Source organism: Neophocaena asiaeorientalis, unplaced genomic scaffold (genome assembly GCF_003031525.2).
Source record: "Neophocaena asiaeorientalis asiaeorientalis breed wild unplaced genomic scaffold, Neophocaena_asiaeorientalis_V1.1 scaffold182, whole genome shotgun sequence".
Lineage (NCBI taxonomy): Eukaryota > Metazoa > Chordata > Mammalia > Artiodactyla > Phocoenidae > Neophocaena > Neophocaena asiaeorientalis.
The window spans coordinates 5881257-5899298 of record NW_020174648.1 but is presented as its reverse complement, the minus strand read 5'-3'; the positions used below and the strand labels follow the sequence as shown (position 1 = coordinate 5899298).

At 37.8% G+C, this 18042-nt stretch overlaps 1 protein-coding gene across 4 annotated transcripts in view; it reads left to right on the top strand.

Moving 5' to 3' along the window:
* The window catches only part of RABGAP1L (RAB GTPase activating protein 1 like), a 668427-nt gene that overhangs the window by 475093 nt on the left and 175292 nt on the right, over positions 1–18042 (top strand). For all 4 annotated transcript variants that reach the window (XR_003005040.1, XR_003005039.1, XM_024758766.1 and 1 more), the window contains exon 18: positions 3316–3357. Coding sequence is in view for 2 of the 4 variants with exons in the window: in XM_024758766.1 (XP_024614534.1) it covers positions 3316–3357 (42 nt within the window). In the remaining 2 variants the exon portion in view is untranslated. The remainder of the gene's footprint in view (positions 1–3315; positions 3358–18042) is intronic.

Here is an 18042-nt window from a genome sequence, read left to right as displayed (position 1 = left end):
TTCTACTTCAGTTGAAGGCTTATGAAGTCTTTACTTTTCTTCATTTTTGTGGATAATATCTAGGGTTTCATGTAAGCAGGTGCAATAATACTTTATTATTATGAACTTATTTAAAGAGTTTACTTATATAAAATTTTCTGATAACTGAAAGTTACCTCGTTAGCTTCCCAAACTTAAAGAAAATCTACTTTTTATTTAAAACACGGACTATGATCCCTTAAGCACGATGTTTCAAATATAATGTAAGCATTCGTTAACATTGCTGAGATTATCACAGTGAACTAATGTTAACTATTGAAGGGCTATTGGCTCCACTAAATGAGCCTGGACAGCTACACATTTTTTTTAAAGTTTATCTTCTGTTTCTATCAGATCTAATATTTTGATTCTGGCAACTGTCTCAACAGGCTCTGTCCCTAACCCTATCTACCACATAGTTTGGCTTTTACTTTGCTACTTCTGATATCTGTAAACTATAAAATCGTATTACCAAACTAATTCTAAGTGTAAATGAAATTAAAATTGAATAAATTTTTTTCCTGGTATTACTGAGAGCTATTTTGGCTATCTAAAGATTTTTTTTTTTTTCTCCAAGTTCTTGTTTGTGTTTTCCATAGCTCAGTTGTCCAATAGTTTGACTTTGAGATCATTGAAAAACAAGGTTTCTTACTGTCATTTGATGGTGATTCTACAAATTGGTCTAGTTAGGTCCATATGGAAAAGAATAAATCCCAGAAAATTTGGGGATAGCTAGTATAGTTCATTCATTTGGTCATCATATAAGCCCTTATTAAGTACATTACGCCAACACTGTGTGGTGAAAATGCCCTTAAACTACACATTAGGAGGCTTGGCAAATGATCCTAGCCTGCTACTACTAACTGTGTATATAACCTTAGGCTAGTCAAGTTCATATGCTGAAAAATGGGAATCATAATACAGGTTGTTCTGTGGATCACTGAGATTTCACTCTTCCTGTGAAAGCAAGCAGGCAGGGGAAATGTTTGGCAGGGAGGTCGAGAACATAGCAGAGTTGGTTGTACATGGAGTGGAATACCCTGCAGGGGTTTGGGAAGGAGAGGGAAGAGTAGGAGACTGGTTTAGGAGAAAAGACCAGAGCATTTTTTTTTTTTTTTTGCAGTATACAGGCCTCTCACTGCTGTGGCCTCTCCCCTTGTGGAGCACAGGCTCTGGATCCGCAGGCTCAGCGGCCATGGCTCACGGGCCCAGGCGCTCCGCGGCATGTGGGATCTTTCTGGACCAGGGCACGAACCCATGTCCCCTGCATCGGCAGGCGGACTCACAACCACTGCACCACCAGGAAAGCCCCAGGACCAGAGCATTTTGAGGATTAGAGAACAAGAGACAAGAGATGTTTACGTTGCCAGCAGTGACTAGAAAAACAAGAGCCAGAGACACTGTGGATTTAGTCCTGACGCGGCTTGATCAGCACTCAGGTTGTGAGGATTCACTATGCCTAGCCGCTGTGACGTGGGGCTGGAGGATGTGTGTAGCAGGGCCTACAAGTGGGCAGCAGCTAGCGGGTGAGGACCCAAATTTAGATGAGGAAAGCAAATTCTGCTTAACTGTCACCCATGTTCTTGTGATTGTGATCGTGGTCTCCTTTTTTTCTCTAATTGTGATCAAAGCCAGTGTAGAATCCTTGCTTGGAGTGGTGATGCAGTCTGTCAATCTGATTTTGTCTCCTGGCCTGATTATACTTCCTGCTGCTTTCTGCTTCTTACAGGATTAACTGAGTACACCCAAAACCTTCAACCAAAGGTTTTGTGTTTATCATTCATCCCTTCTTACTATTATGTCATATGTCTGGTAGTTGAATATGAAAGATTAGCATATTATAACAGGAATGCACTCTAATTATGAAACTGAGCAGGACCCTCTGGGGCTCCCGGGCACGGAAACCTTTCTGCGTCCCATGTTCCTTATTTGCAGGGAACAGACTCCAGCCTCCGTGACCTTCCTGAGTCCCCAAAGGCAGATTCCAACAGTTGCTAATCAGAGAAGGGAGAGGATTCAGAGACAAGGGAGGAGCACCAGAGAAGGCCACCTGAGGCCAGATTAAAGAAACCAGAGAAGCCCATCAAGAGATTACCTGAGACCAGATTAAAGGAGTGTAGGCCTTTCACACACCCTAATCTTATCAGCAACCCCACCCTTGAACTGTTGCTGTAAAACTCACCAAATCCTCCCAGTTGGGACACACCGTTTTTCAGGACAGGAGCCCGCTGCGTCCCCCTTTGCCTGGCAAAGCAAAAAAACTATTGTTTTCTACTTCACCGAAAACTCTGTCTCCGAGATTCAATTCAGCACTGGTGCACAGAAGCCGAGTTTTCGGCATCAATTACCTAGTCCTAATACTTGCTTCCTATGATTTTGGAGACAGTAAAAGGATGGTTTATTAAAGGTTCTTTGCATAACACATCTGGTACAGCTCTATATCCAGAAGGTAGGTAGATTATATTTGTGACCAAGCTGAAGAGGACACATCAAATAGACCCTGGACTTATGGGAGATGTCAGCTCAAATTTGAAAGGTCTTTCTTCTCATGTATGATGACTTGCATGACAAGGAAACTGCGTATTCTGTGGCAAATTTGTTTCTGACTCTGTCATCTTGAGCATTTAAGATTCCTGTCTCTTGACTTTAATATCTCAACATTTCTTCAGAGTCATTGGGCTGAACTCAGAGTCAAAATTCAGCCCCAGTATGGCTTCTTAACAAACTATTTAATTTCTTTATTCATGAAGAAGTATTGCTCTGGTTTTCAGGAAAAAAGGGACAAGGGAGTCTAGCAAATAGCCCCTAATTACCACCTCTAGCTGTACACATACTACTTGAAAGCAAGCACTAAAACAAACAACGCAATAAGAACAGTAGGGGAAATCCAGTGTGATGCTTACAATCTGTCCCAGTTATCAGCAACACTATTTTTCTTTGTTTTGTTTTGTTCGCCACTGGCAGTTTAACCACATCACACAGATAAGACTTAACAAATTTCATAATTTTAGACTTCGGTGTCACTGCCATTTTGATCAAGGAACTTGACTTTTGCAAGCCCTGAGCCAATTCGTTGTAAAAACAATAAATTTATGTGAGCATTAATTAGATAACATCTAAAATTTATAATAAGCCTCTCATAGAAGAAAAAATACCTTTAGAAATCTCATGTTTAATTATTATTGTATGTGAAAGTGAAAACAGATTTTATTAATGATATACAGAAGTCTTGGGAAAATACTTAATAAAATAGTGATAGATGTGACAGTATTGATTTTGACTCTTTTTCTATTTCAGGGTTTGAACATAATCTTTCATGTAGCCTTGGCTCTCCTAAAGGTAAGTCTGTTTTTATGTTTAAGTTAGCAAACTGTCTTACCTCTCTGCCCTTGGAACTGGGCATCATTCAATTTACAGCCTTTGCCTCATTCTAGATTCTTGAAAAAAAGAAAAAAAAACGACTTCTCTGAGGAACTCTGATCCTCTCTCCTTCCCCCATCCTTTTTTGTTGTTGTTTATTTCAAGTTTGGTTTTCTTATAATCCATTTAATCTTGCTATCACAGCACTTTTTCCAGTAAGGTAAAAATATTTCCATTCATTCAAGTTGTATGATATGAGAAAAAAACCTGTTTTCTGTCAAAATAATGCCAGCTTTCTTCTTAAAATGCTTATCATAATAACATCCCTAAAGGTGCCTAAACATATCATTGAATTATTAGAATGCTTCTGTAATACACTGACTAAAAAAGAAACTGCTACATTTCAATTTGCAGTTCTTTCTCTGATAGCTAGAAATTTATAAGACATGTTAGAATTCAATTATAATTACCTTGTTGGATTTTATATCAACATATCAGTGCAGCTTTAGAAGTGTGGAAACAGCAAGACATTTGCTGCAGAGTTGATGAAAATAACCTGGTTGGTTTTTGTCCTTCAGTTAAAGATGAAGTTCTGTTATTGAAGGTGATAATTGCCTTGCTTATAAAAAGATGCAAGCTCACCCTTTTCCCAGTAAAATGTAATGGTTACAACTGCAGACACCGGACTCAGACAGATTTGGTTCTAATATCAGCTCTAGTGTATGACTTTGGGCAAATTACTCAGACCCTGAATTTTGAGATAATAATGAAAACTAATTTATAGGATTGCTAAATGATATGATACATAAAATTCTCTTAACATAATGTCTGGAAAATTGTATCGCCTAATAAATGGTAGCTGTCATTATTGTGATTACTATTATATTGACAAAGTAATTCAGAATTTGTTACTAGATTCCCTATAATTCTTCCAGATTTCCCAAAAGATAATAATCTGAATCTTCAGAGAAACTCCTGATATTTTAGGAGAGGTTCCATACTTAACCATTAAATACCTTGATTCAAAACAAAGGCATCACATAATATAGGCCCTATGCAACTCAAGATGTGGGCTGCTGCGCCTCATCTCTTATTCTGTTAAGCATTTGTTTTTTATGAAGTTCATAAACTGTACTTCAAACTTTTCATTAAATCATTGTGAGTTTAGATATGAAGAGTTCATATGACAAAGTTACTTTAGAAGTTAAGGAAAATATTTTAAATATTTTCAATAAAGTAACAAGCGTCTTTGCATATATCTTTCAATGAAATCATGGATCTCCACCTCATTTTTTTTTCTTGTCATTAAAACAAATCAAATCCAAAAGATGCTTTCTGCAGAGGGCTGGAATAATACTTTTAGACTGCCTAAGCAGTGAAAGTATTACATAATTAAGACTAAAAACAATATTAAACCATAAAGTGAGTATAAGGAAGTCCAACAAGGTTTTGATTTTTCCTATCATGTCTAATTTTTTGTTTCAGATACTACATCTTTCCCAAGATGCCTTTTCTCATTTTTAATGACCTTCCTTTACTAGTGCTCTTAGCCCGTGCTTAGTTTGTCTTTCGCGAGTAACCTAGGACTTTGCCTATGGATATCAGACCTGTACTCCATGTCAGCCTAATAATTTATTCATCTGGTAAATTATCCCCCTGGCTGACAGGTTTTGGGTGCTTGATTGTATTGTTTTCATTTATTTATGGCCATGTTAACCCAGACATGGCCTGTGCAGGGGACATTCTCTGGCCACTGAGCAGAAAGGCTTTTGTATCTTCTCTAGCAATGCATGGATACTCATCTAATATCATCCTGGAGAATGTCTAGTTAGAGAAAATAAAAAGGAGAGCTTTCCCATTACTATAGGTTTATATTTATCTCTCTTCCTTGTTTGAATCCTGGAGCTGACCTCACATAGAGACAGTACATATATAGGCTGCACTGAAGTGTACTTAATTGATCTGATTGCCCCACCTAGAAAAAGAATACTCCAAACACATTTGACAGTGACTAACTTTTAGCTTCTAATCTATCAGATAAAAGAATATAAACTTGTTTATATCAGAATAACACAATTAGGGATAGTTCAAAATGCTTATGAACCCAGCCTAACTAATTTTCAGTATAGCTGCAGAGGGACTTTAGATTTCTCTGTATTTCTTGTGATGAGGGGAATCAGAAAGGGAAATAACATTACTTGAGCACTTACTGTGTGCTAAATGTTAACGTAGGTTATCTCATTAGCACACATCAAATGTGTTATTTGTAGGAGAATCATGAGCTGTGTTAGAGAAGATGATCTAATTCTCTCCCTCAGTTGATTATTGAGGGAGCCAAGGCCCCAGATGGCCTAAAATCTTTTGGCTTAGAAAAGGCAAAGCTGAATTTATCATTTTAAACAGCATAAACATAGGTAAATGTCTCTGTTGCTCAGTATGGTTTATAGACACCTACTTTCTGAATGGCAGCTACTTCCTTTTGGGTTAGAAACAGTCTACCAGGCAGCTGGAAAGCTATTGAGCTAAAAGAATGATTTGCTCTAGTAGGTAGCATCATTAAATCATTTAGGATGTTGGCAGTGTCCACTAGGTAGGTTGGATATATTCCTAAAAATCTAATTCACTTATTATATGAAACATTCAGTAGTCATAGCATAGTACATTATAATAGATTGGAGATGATCAGTCAGAATTAATCTTAGCCACTTCATGTTGGCAGAGAAAATTTCCAATCAGAATAGGCTCTTTGCTTTTCAACAATGATTAAGAAGTAAATGACAGAATGTTTTTCTCTCCCCCACCCCCAAGCTCATTTTGTGTCTTACATGTGCTGGGATTGACATACACACACTACTATATATAAAATAGATAACTAATGTAGACCTACCGTATAGCACAGGGAACTCTACTCAATATTCTGTAATAACCTATAAGGGAAAGGAATCTAAAAAAAAGAGTAGATATATGTATATGTACAACTGATTCACTTTGCTGTACACCTGAAACTAACGCAACATTGTAAATCAGCTATACTCCAGTAGAAAAAAAGAAAAGTCCATTCATAACCCTACCCCAGAGGTAACCATAATAAAAATTGGGTATAAAATCTTTCTCCCATGCTTTAGTCTATTGAATATGTAAGCATGTATTACCTACCTACATATATACATAAATGTATGTATAAACAAATATGTTTTAATATGGCTTTGAGGGTTATAGATAAGAAGATGGGGAGGTAGTGGGTAAATCTAGAAGAACAATGTGAAAGGATGAACATATTTATTTTCTTTAAAAAAATGCCGTTGAACAAGACTGTTTTTCATTTAATAATATATTATGCATATCTTTCCTTGTCACTACACACATGTAGTGGTTAAAAGCATGGATGCTGGAGCCAGACTGGTTGAGTTTAAATCCCATCTCACACAATTTATCTGGTGATCTTAGGTAAATTACAGTTTCTCCATCTTTAAAATGGGGAGGTTAGTAATACCTATCCTATAAGATTGTTGTTCAGGTTTAATGAGTTAATATACAGTTGGTGCCTGTAACTTAGTAAGCACTACAGTGCACCCAGGTGCTATTATTACACATAGAACTTGCTTAGCCTTTTAAATGGCTGCTTATTTTTCTGATGTATCATAATTTATTTAACCATTTTATATTTAATTTTTATGGACATTAAAGTTGTTTCCAGAGTTTCCCGTTAAACAAAACTGTAACAAACATCCTTAAACGTCTATCTTTGCATATTTATCTAATAATATCTTTAGGATAAATTCCTAGGAATGTAATTGCTAGGTCAAACTATAATCACATTTTAATTTTTGATGCATATTGCAAAATTGCTTTCTGTTAGCAACCATACTCTTGAAAAAACAAAATTTCTAAATATGCACTTTTATGGACCCTGAAAGCAAGTTTTAAAACAAAGCAGCTTAAAAAGTAATTATTAATGATAATTTGTTTCGTTGTAAACAAATGAAACTCCTCAGACAGTTTTGAAGACTCCAATGTTATGTTCTTTTGTTTAGAAACATCTAGTTTTTTTAAGGAAGTCAGCTGATCCTGGCTAAATTTTAGAAGAATGAGCCTTAGCTTGGAGCGGCTTTATGTATTACGTGAAACTTCTTAAGTATATATCTTTGATGTTTTTGGCTTTTCAGCCCTCTCCACTATGGTGTGTTTCCTTATCATTCTGTTGAAGCGTTTTTGGTCATCACTAATGAAATCTAGTAGACATCTTTCCATTTTTATCTAACTTGATCTCTCACCAGTTATCAAAGCAGCATGACATAGCACTTCCGTTTCTCCTCCTCCCCCTCTTCCTCCTGAGGTCAAATCCCATCTCTGACAGTTTATCCAGTGATCTTAGGGAACTTAACAGTTTACCCATCTTTAAAATGGGGATATTAGTAATACCTATCACATAGGATTGTTGTTAGAGTTTAATGAGTTAATATATGATTGGTGCCTATAACTTAGTAAGTACTACAGTGCATGCAGGTGCTACTATTACACGTAGAGCTTCTCCTCTTCCTCCTCCTCCTCCTTTCCCTCTCCCTCCCCTCCCCCTCCCTCTTCTTCTCCTTCTCTCCTTCTTACATTCTCCTTTGGCTTCTTATTTTTTTATCTCCCTCTCTGCTTCTTCTCATTTTCCTTTACTCACTCCTTTTTTTGTCCCTAGTCATCAATTTGGCATTCCATTGACCTTCAGCCTTTATTCTGTTAATGTTACACATCACGTTGATTGATTTGCAGGTGTTAAACCACCCTTGCATCCTTGGGATAAATCCTACTTGATCATGGTGTATGTTTTTTTAATGTACTGTTGAATTTGGTTTGCTAATATTTATTTATTTAGTTGCACTGGGTCTTAGTTGCAGCAGGCAGGCTCCTTAGTTGTGCCTCGTGGGCTCCTTAGTTGTGGCACATGGGCTCCTTTTAGTTGCAGCAGGTAGAGTCCTTAGTTGCAGCTCTAGGGCTCCTTAGTTGCGGCTCACCTGCTCCTTAGTTGTGGCAGGAGGGCTTCTTAGTTGCAGCTCACAGGCTCCTTAGTTGCGGCATGTGAACTCTTAGTTGCAGCATGCATGTGGGATCTAGTTCCCTGACCAGGGATCGAACCCGGGCCCCCTGCATTGGGAGCACAGAATCTTATCCACTGTGCTACCAGGGAAGTCCCTGCTAATATATTTTGTTGAGGATTTTTGTATCCATGTTCATCAGCGTTATTAGCCTGAAATTTTCCTTTTTATAGTGTCTTTGTCTGGTTTGTTATTAGGGAAATGCTGGCATCATAAAGTGAGTTTGAAAGAGTTCCTTCCTCTTCAGTTTTTTGGAATGATTTGAGGAAAATAGGTATCAACTCTTCTTTAAATCTTTGGTAGAATTCACCTCTGAAACCCTCTGGATGTGGACTTTTTTTTGTTGAGGGTTATTTGATTATGGGTTCAATTTCATTACTAGTAATCAGTCTGTTCAGATTTTCTGTTTCTTCATGATTCAGTCTTGGAAGATGGTACGTTTTTAGGAATTTATCCATTTCTTGTAGGTTGTCTAATTTGTTGGCATATAATTATTCATAGTATTCTCTTACGATCCTTTGTACTTTGTACTTCTGTACTTCTTTGTACAGAGCTTTGTACTTCTGTGATATTGGTAGTAATTTTTCCTCTTTCATTTCTGATTTTATTTATTTGGGCCCTCCTCCTTTATTCTTGATGAGTGTGGCTGAAGGTTTATTGATTTTGTTTATCCTTCTAAAGAACCAGCTTTTAGTTTTATTGATCTTTTTTTTGGTCTCTATTTATTTCTCTTCTGGTTTTTATTATTTCCTTCCTTCTACTAACTTTTGGCTGTGTTTGTTCTTCTTTTTCTATTTCCTTTAAATGTAAAGTTAGGCTTTTTCAGTTAAGATTTTTCTTGTTTCTTGAAGTACACCTGTATTGCTGTGAACTTCCCTCTTAGAACTGCTTTTGCTGCATCTGAAAGATTTTGGAACATCGTGTTTCCATTTCTGTTCGTCTCAAGGTTTTTAAAAATTTCCTCTTTGATTTCTCTATTGACCCATTGGTTGTTTAATAGCATGTTGTTTGGTCTCCATGTGTTTGTGTCTTTTCCAGTTTTCTTTTTTTTTTTAAAAAGAAGATGTTGGGGGTAGGAGTTTATTAATTAATTAATTTATTTTTGCTATGTTGCATCTTCATTTCTGTGCCAGGGCTTTCTCTAGTTGTGGCAAGCGGGGGCCACTCTTCATCGCAGTGCACAGGCCTCTCACTATGGCGGCCTCTCGTTGCGGAGCACAGGATCCATACGCACAGGCTCAGTAGTTGTGGCTCACGGGCCTAGTTGCTCCACGGCATGTGGGATCCTCCCAGACCAGGGCTCGAACCCATGTCCCCTGCATTAGCAGGCAGATTCTCAACCACTGTGTCACCAGGGAAGCCCCCAGTTTTCTTATAATTAATTTCTGGTTTCATATCATCATGGTTGGAAGAGATTCTTGATAAGACTTTAATCTTCTTAAATGTATTGAGACTTGTTTTGTGGCCTAACGTGTGATCTATCCTGGAGAATGATTCACGTGCACTTGAAAAGAATGCATTGTGCTGTTTTTGGATGAAATATGCTGTAAATCTCTATTAAGTCCCTTGATCATGTAAAACCAATATTCCCTTATTTATTTTCTGTCTGGATGCTCTACTCATTCATGTAAGTGGCATAATTCAAGTCCCCTACTATAATTATATTGCTGTCTGTTTCTCTCTTTATTTCTATTAATATTTACTTTATATTGGATTGGCCAAAAAATTCATTTGGGTTTTCGTAAGGTGTTATGGAAGAACCCAAATGAACTTTTTGGTCAACCCAATATATTTAGGTGCTCCTATGTTGGGTGTATTAATTCTTGCAAATGTTATATCCTCTTGTTGGATTGACCCCTTTATCATTATGTAATGTCCTCTTTGTCTCCTGTTACAGTCTTCGTTTTTTTTGTTTGTTTGTTTGTTTTTGTTTTTGCGGTACACGGGCCTCTCACTGTTGTGGCTTCTCCTGTTGCGGAGCACAGGCTCTGGACGCGCAGGCTCAGCGGCCATGGTTCACGGGCCCAGCTGCTCCGCGGCATGTGGGATCTTCCCGGACCGGGGCACGAACCTGTGTCCCCTGCATCGGTAGGTGGACTCTCAACCACTGTGCCACCAGGGAAGCCCAAGTCTTCGTTTTAAAGTTCATTTTTCTAATATAAATATTGATATCCCAGCTTCTTTCTTTTTGTTTCCAATTGTATGGTATATCTTTTTCTATCCCTTCACTTTCAGTCTGCAACTGTCTTTAGGTTGAAGTGAGTCTCTTGTAGGCAGCATATAGGTCTTATTTTTTTAACCATTCAGCTATTCTGTGTCTTTTGTCTGGAGAATTTAGTCCATTGATGTTTAAAGTAATTTTTGATAAGTATGTACTTATTGTCATTTTGTTAATTTTTTTCTGGCTGTTTTTGTGGCTCCTCTCTGTTCCTTTCTTCTTCTCTTTCTCTCTTCCCTTGTGTTTTGATTGTTTTCTTTAGTATTATATTTAGATCCCTTTCTCATTTTCTTCTGTGTATTTACTATAAGTTCTCTCTTTTTGGTTACTGTGGGGTTTACATGTAACATCCTATGCATGTACAGTTCCTGCGTTTCATATTTTTGATGACACATTTTACATCTTTTTAGTTTATGTATCTCTTACTTATTGTATTTTTAATTAATTTTAATAATTTTGTCTAACCCTTCATATATGCTTTGTAAGTGATTAATCCACTACCTTTAGTATTTGTTTACCTTTTTTGGTATGATTTTTACTTTCATATGTTCTCATTATAGTGCCTTTCTTTTTTAGTTTAGGGAAGTCCCTTTAATGTTTCTTATAAGGCCACTTTAGTGGTGACAAACTCCTTTAGCTTTTGCTTACCTGGAAAACTCTTAATCTCTCCTTAAATTCTGAACAATAACTTTGCCGGGTAGAGAATTCTTGGTTGGCAGGGTTTTTTTTCTTTCAGCATTTTGAATATGTCATGCCACTCTTTTCTGGCCTGTTAAGTTTCTGCTGAAAAAGATCTGCTGATAGCCTTATGGGGTTTCCCTTGTAAGTAATAAGTTGCTTTTCTCTTGCTGGTTTTAAGAGTCTCTATCCTTAACTTTTACCATTTCAATTATAATGTGTCTCAGTGTGTTTCTCTTTAGATTCATCCTATTTGGAACTTTCTGGGCTTCCTGGACCTAGATGTATTTTTCCTTCCCCAAATTAGGGAAATTTTCACCTGTCATTTCTTCAAATAATTTTTCTGGCTTTTTCTTTTTCTCCTATCCTCTTGAGACCCCCTATCACGTAAATGTTATTTCATTTGATCTTGTCCCAGAGGTCCTTTAATGTTTCCTCACTTTTTAAAAAATTTAATTAATTTATTTATTTTTGGCTCTGTGGGGTTCTTCGTTGCTGTGCACAGGCTTTCTCTAGTTGTGGTGAGTGGGGGCTACTCTTTGTTGTGGTGCACGTGGTTCTCATTGCGGTGGTTTCTCTTGTTGTGGAGCATGGGCTCTAGGTGTGCGGTCTTCAGTAGTTGTGGCACGAGGGCTCAGTAGTTGTGGCTTGTAGGCTCTAGAGCACAGGCTGAGTAGTTGTGGCGCAAGGGTTCCCCTGCATCAGCAGGCGGACTCTCAACCACTGCGCCACCAGGGAAGCCCATCAGGCAGATTCTTAACCACTGCGCCACCAGGGAAGTCCCTTCCTCACTTTTTAAAGTTCTGTTTTCACTTTGCTGCTCTATCTGGGTGTTTTCCATTGCTTTGTCTTTCAGCTTACTGATTTGTGCTTGTATTTCATCCATTCTGCTGTTGAACCCTTCTAGTGTATTTTTCAGTTTAGTATAATTTCTGTTTCCTTCTTTCTTATATTTTCTATACATTTGTTGAAGTTCTGTCTGTGTTCTTCCATTCTTCTCCTGAGATCAGTGAGCATCGTTACGATCGTTATTTTGAACTCTTTATTAGGTAGATTGCTTATCTCCATTTTATTAAGGTCTTTTTTTTCTGGGGATTTGCTATGTTCTTTGGTTTGGAACATATTCCTCTATCTCCTCATTTTGCCTGTCTCTCTGTGTTTGTCTGTATGTATTAGGGAAAATGCCTATCTCTCTCAGTCTTGAAGGAGTGGTCTTTGGTAGGAGCTGTTCCTTGTGGCCAAGAAGCACAATCTCTGCTGGCCACCAGAACCAGGCCCTCTATGGGTATCTGTCACGTGGGCTACATGCACCTGCTGCTTGTAATAGGGCTGAGGGCTGTGAGGGGAGGGTGGAGCTCCAGGTGCTCACCTGCTCAATTGTGGCCCATCTGCTGCACAGGGAGAGTGGGACTCAGGGTCCTGGCCCAGCCTGGTTTCTGCTGGGCTGCTATGCAGGGAGGGCAGGACTCAGGGTGCTCATCTGTCCCAGCTCTGTGTGGAGTGGGAAAGGTTAAGAGCACTCACCCAACCAGTTGTGACTCATTTGCTATGTAAGGAGGGCAAGGCTTAGGGTGCTCACCCAGCCCAGTTGCACCTCTATTACTTCTGTGCTAAGGTGGGACTTGGGAAGCTCTACTGTACTGGTTGTGGCTCAGTCTCTGCACAGGTTGTGTGGGGCTCAGGACACCCACCCAGGCTGGTTGTCTCTAGGCTACTGTATGGGGAGGGCAGGGCTCAGGACACTTGCCTGGACCAGTTGTGACCCAACTGCTGCATGGGGAGGGCAGGGCTCAGGGTGCTCCAGAACAAAGTTGAATAAAAGTGGAAAGAGCCTACATCTTTGTCTTGTTCTTGATCTCATTTACTTTCAGAAAAGTTTTATTACTTAGATCTCTATTTCTGGATTACCACTACCACTACTATCACCACCACCTTTTTCTGCCACATGTGGTAGTAGTTCAACCATATTAAGGTGATGAACAAATTATTTGCTAAAGATCAAAATTGCCATGCATAGGTAGTAATGAAGCTCTTCCCCTTATTCTGGAGAAACCTTCATTGTACTCTTATATGTGATTTTTGTCTTTGTCATCACTGTGATTCAGACTAGATTTATAGGAAACTCCAGTACTTTTTTTTTTCAGCTATATTGAAATATAATTGACTTTTTTACAGATTTTATTATTTTTAAAAGAAGAAGCTTTGTGTATGTCTGGGCATATGTAATCTACTTGCTTAATTAAAAATCTTTTTTCTCAGAGATTATTCATTTGTACCTGCCTACTCCGTTTACTTCAGTATTCAGCTTTTAGAAAGAAATAATTTCACATTACATGAGAAATAGAAAATATATTTGTGTTACAATACTTTTTTTTTCTTTTTTTTCCAGTTCAGCTTGTGTGATTCTGATTTGTATATCAAATAGAATCCAAATACTTAACTGAAACATCTCTTTCCTCAGATAAACTTCCCTCATATCAGTAGCTTGTTGCTACAGGTTTTTATGTCACTGAACCTTCTTTCCAGAAATCTGTCTGGAATTCCATTGGAGAAATAACCATTCATATTTCTTACTTTGGCCCCCGTCAAAAGCTTCCGGTTTACCCTGCTGTCAGTAGGCTGGAAGCTCTCTCATAAGCCATGCCCTGTGTGTCCTATCCTGCTTCCTTGTCCAGTGCCCCTTCTACAGCTAAAATAACCTCCTACCATTCCTTATTAGGACTTCCTTGTTTTTTCACCTTTAATAACCTGTTACTTTGTAATCTTCCACTTGCTATCTACCAACTCATCTTCCATTCCCTATTCAGAACTCTCCTAGGACACATGAAATGCATTGTATACTAATAACATTTGTTCGTTTATTTGTTCATTCAGCAAATGACTTTTGAGCACCTATTGTGAGCCAGACACTGTGCTTAATGATATGGATACAACAGTAGACACATAGTCCCTTTTCTTAAGTTGTTTAAAGTAGTATCTGACAGTCCTCTTAATGCATGTGAACAAATAAAATCTTTTTCTCACTTCCCTTCTTCTCCCTCAAAAAAAAAAAAATCTTCCCACCAATCTACAGTAAGAGACTGTCCCAATTTATTTTAGTTATGTCACAGTATTGCAAGTCCCTACAGCAGTATAACTCAAAGTGATTCTTAACCATTAGTGTCCTCCAGAATCACCTAAGTCCCATGGAATTTGTTTAAATTGAACATTTCTGAATGCCTCCTCTCACCCATCCCTCACCCTCAAGATCTGATGCAGGCAGTTCTGGAACCAGAAGGGTAGGAATACTCACGAGTTACTTAGAGCAGGAATTCTCAGTCTTAACTCTACATCAGAATCTCCTGTATATTAGAGTTAGCTTTAAACATTTTCTGATTCTGAGTTGTACAGAACAATTTCATTTGAATATCTAGGTGGGACCCAAGCATCACTATTTTTAAAAACTCCCCAGGTGATCCCAGTGTGCAGCTAAGCATCTACTACACTGTGATCAAACATTCAAAATTAAATTATCTAAACAAAGTGGTAGTGAGGGAACAAGGAGAAGAAAACACATGTACAATCAGAGGAAGCATTCAGTCACACTTAGAAAATGGCTGGTCCTTATTTTCATCATTATCAATTGCTAACGTGTCTGTCTGGTCTCTGTGCTCCTCCATCTCCATGCCCATTTTCTAGGATTGTAGCAATTGCTCAGTGGGGCCTTGAGGTTCCTGAGGAGTATACTAAGGGGAAGCCCTTTAAAATGGAGACAAAAGAAGTACCTGGGTTGAGGTGTGGATTATGATTCAGCTAATTCATGGTGGATTACCAAGGGTTGCTTTAACCAGGAAACCTAATTTATAAAGCATAGCTCATCCACTATTAGTATCTTCAAAGCAGGAAGAGTCTTAATAGAGAACCCCAGAATTCTAAAATTGAGCCCTGTTCCTATATCCAGAGAAGACCATAATTTGAAAAGGTACGTGCACCGCAGTGTTCATTTCAGCACTATTTGCAATAGCCAGGTCATGGAAGCAACCTAAGTGTCTGTCGGCAGATGAACGGATAAAGAAGATGTTGTGCGCGTATACACACACACACACACACACACACACATAATATATACACAATGGAGTATTACTCAGCCATAAAACGGATGAAATAATGCCCTTTGCAGCAACATGGGTGGACTTAGAGATTATGGTACTAAGTGAAGGAAGTCAGAGAAAGACAAATATCATATATCACTTACATGTGGAATCTAAAAAAACGATACAAATAAACTTACTTACAAAAAAGATAGACTCACAGACATAGAAAACAAACTTATGGTTACCAAAGGGGAAAGTGGGAGGGAGAGATAAATTAGGAGTTTGGGATTAAAATACATACACTACTGTATATAAAATAACCAACAAGGACCTACTGTATAGCACAGGGAACTATACTCAATATCTTGTAATAACCTATAATGGAAGAGAATGTTAAGAAAGAACATATATATATATTTATATATATATATATATGTATAACTGAATCACTTTGCTATATATCTGAAACTAACACAACATTGTAAATAAACTATATTTCAGTAAAAATTTAAAAAAATAGAAACAAAAATGACCAATAAACATTAAAAAAGTAGGGAGTACCTGAGAACTCTGTGATGTAACCCATAAATAAAATAAAATAAAATAGGGCCTTGTTTATTTGAGAGAGTAAAAAGTCAGTTATTATTCAGCACTGTGCTGGCTGGTTAAGTATTCCTTTGACCTTTCAAAGTATAATTCCCCTTTTCCTTTCTGTTGACATCGGAAAGAAGGATCAATTCATGTTCCAGAGATTCTCTCCTTGCAGGACCATATTTGAATACCATACAGGGTTAAAAAACAAGAAGTGAAGAGCAAAACACCTTGAAAATAGACAATGGATTTTAGTTCTCCCTAGTCTTTGATTCACCAACTTGGGTAAAAAAAATTTTGTTTCTGAGCTTGAAGATGGTGATCTGTGACAGACTGAAATTAGAACTGTAGTTTCTGCAGCTGCCATTCAGGTTACACAATTAGAAGGCTAAAGAACTGAAAAAATGAAGCAAGCCGTAAACATTCTTTTGGATTTGCTATCGGTTTTGTGCCTTCAGTTAGTTTTGTGACTTACATGAAGGAATGCCTATTGCCCTGTTGGTGGCAGCAAAACACTACTCCTTTGGAAAGCTAGTAGTCCTGCGCTCCAATTCTGTGACATTGGTATTCCTTTATATTGGTTTCCCCTTCCAACATAATTTGTTGTGTGAATATTTAGTTTGTTTTCAGCTTTTCTCTGTTGTATGTTTAGTTTGAGGATAGGTTTGTTTTAGGATGCTATCCAGAAAACACTAAAACTACCAACAAACACAAATTTGAGCTTCTAACTAGTGCAAGATACTCAAGGAATTTTAAAGTTTTAAAGTTCCAGAAATCATACATTTTATGGATTAGGGATTTATATCAGAAAATATATATATATCATCATAGTACTATGTGTGTATTATATAACACTGCTAATTTGTTGAAGTGATTTCTCATTGTTTGTTTCTCATGAGACAATCCAAAATGCCAGGAAGGGAGGATGGTTGACTAAACATGCCGTGTTCCAAGTTGTCAGTAATTAATATGAACTTAATGTATCCTAGGAAATATGGGGTCACTTGACAGAAATAAGAACAATAAAATTCAGTGTCCCCCTATGAGTACTCTTAGCACAAACACTCATGCTTTCTTCTCTTTTACTTAAAAAAAATCCCTCTCCATCTTCCTCGGATATTCTCCTATCTTTAAAGAAGGTATGCTCTGCCTTCATTCCAAAGCTAACTTCCCATTTGCATTCTTGATGCCAACTTTCGTGCCTCATTTTGGAGAAGCCTGTGATGGTTGGTTAGGTCACATATCCCACAGATGTTCAGTGAGTGCCTCCTATTGACAGGTCCAGGGTCAGGTGTGGGAGCATCCAGGGATGCCAGTGTGTGTCCTCAAGTTGTCCTGAGTGTAATGGAGAAGGCAGACACGTAGACACTTATAATCCAGCATGATTGCCCTGGGGTTTTAAAAGGGAGCTTCAGGAGCCTGAAGGCAGGGCAACCATATTCGTTCTGGGGGAACCAGGAAAGATTTTTCAAAGGTGACTGAACTTTGAGGAGAGCATTTTAGGCAGCGTGAACAGCATGCAAAAGAGGCATGCAGAGGAACGGCTGAGACAAGTCCTTTGCTGTGGTGCATTTGAAGGTGATACATGAGATGAGGTTCTGAAGGGCTTTGATCACATTTCTGCCACCAATTTAATGTGGGGTCTTAATCAAATCATCTCACCTTTCTAACACATAATTTTCTTATTTACAAATAAGGGGATAAGAAAATATGGTTTCTAAGGCTCTAAATTTCTGTCTTGCTGACTGCCAATCTTTGTTATATGTATGTATACGTGTGAATGTGTATAAATGTATGTGTATATACCCATATATATGTATATACACATACACACAATATATATGCTATACACAACCATCTCAGTCCTTTATTGAATAGATAAGAATTATCTTATAATTATCACATTTGTTGTTTAACTTCTTGGCTGAAGTTTATCTTTGTCTCTCTTACAAAAAGAGTTTTCAGAGCAATATAATAAAATTAGATGCAAAAGAATAATCAATCTGTTATAATTAAAAAT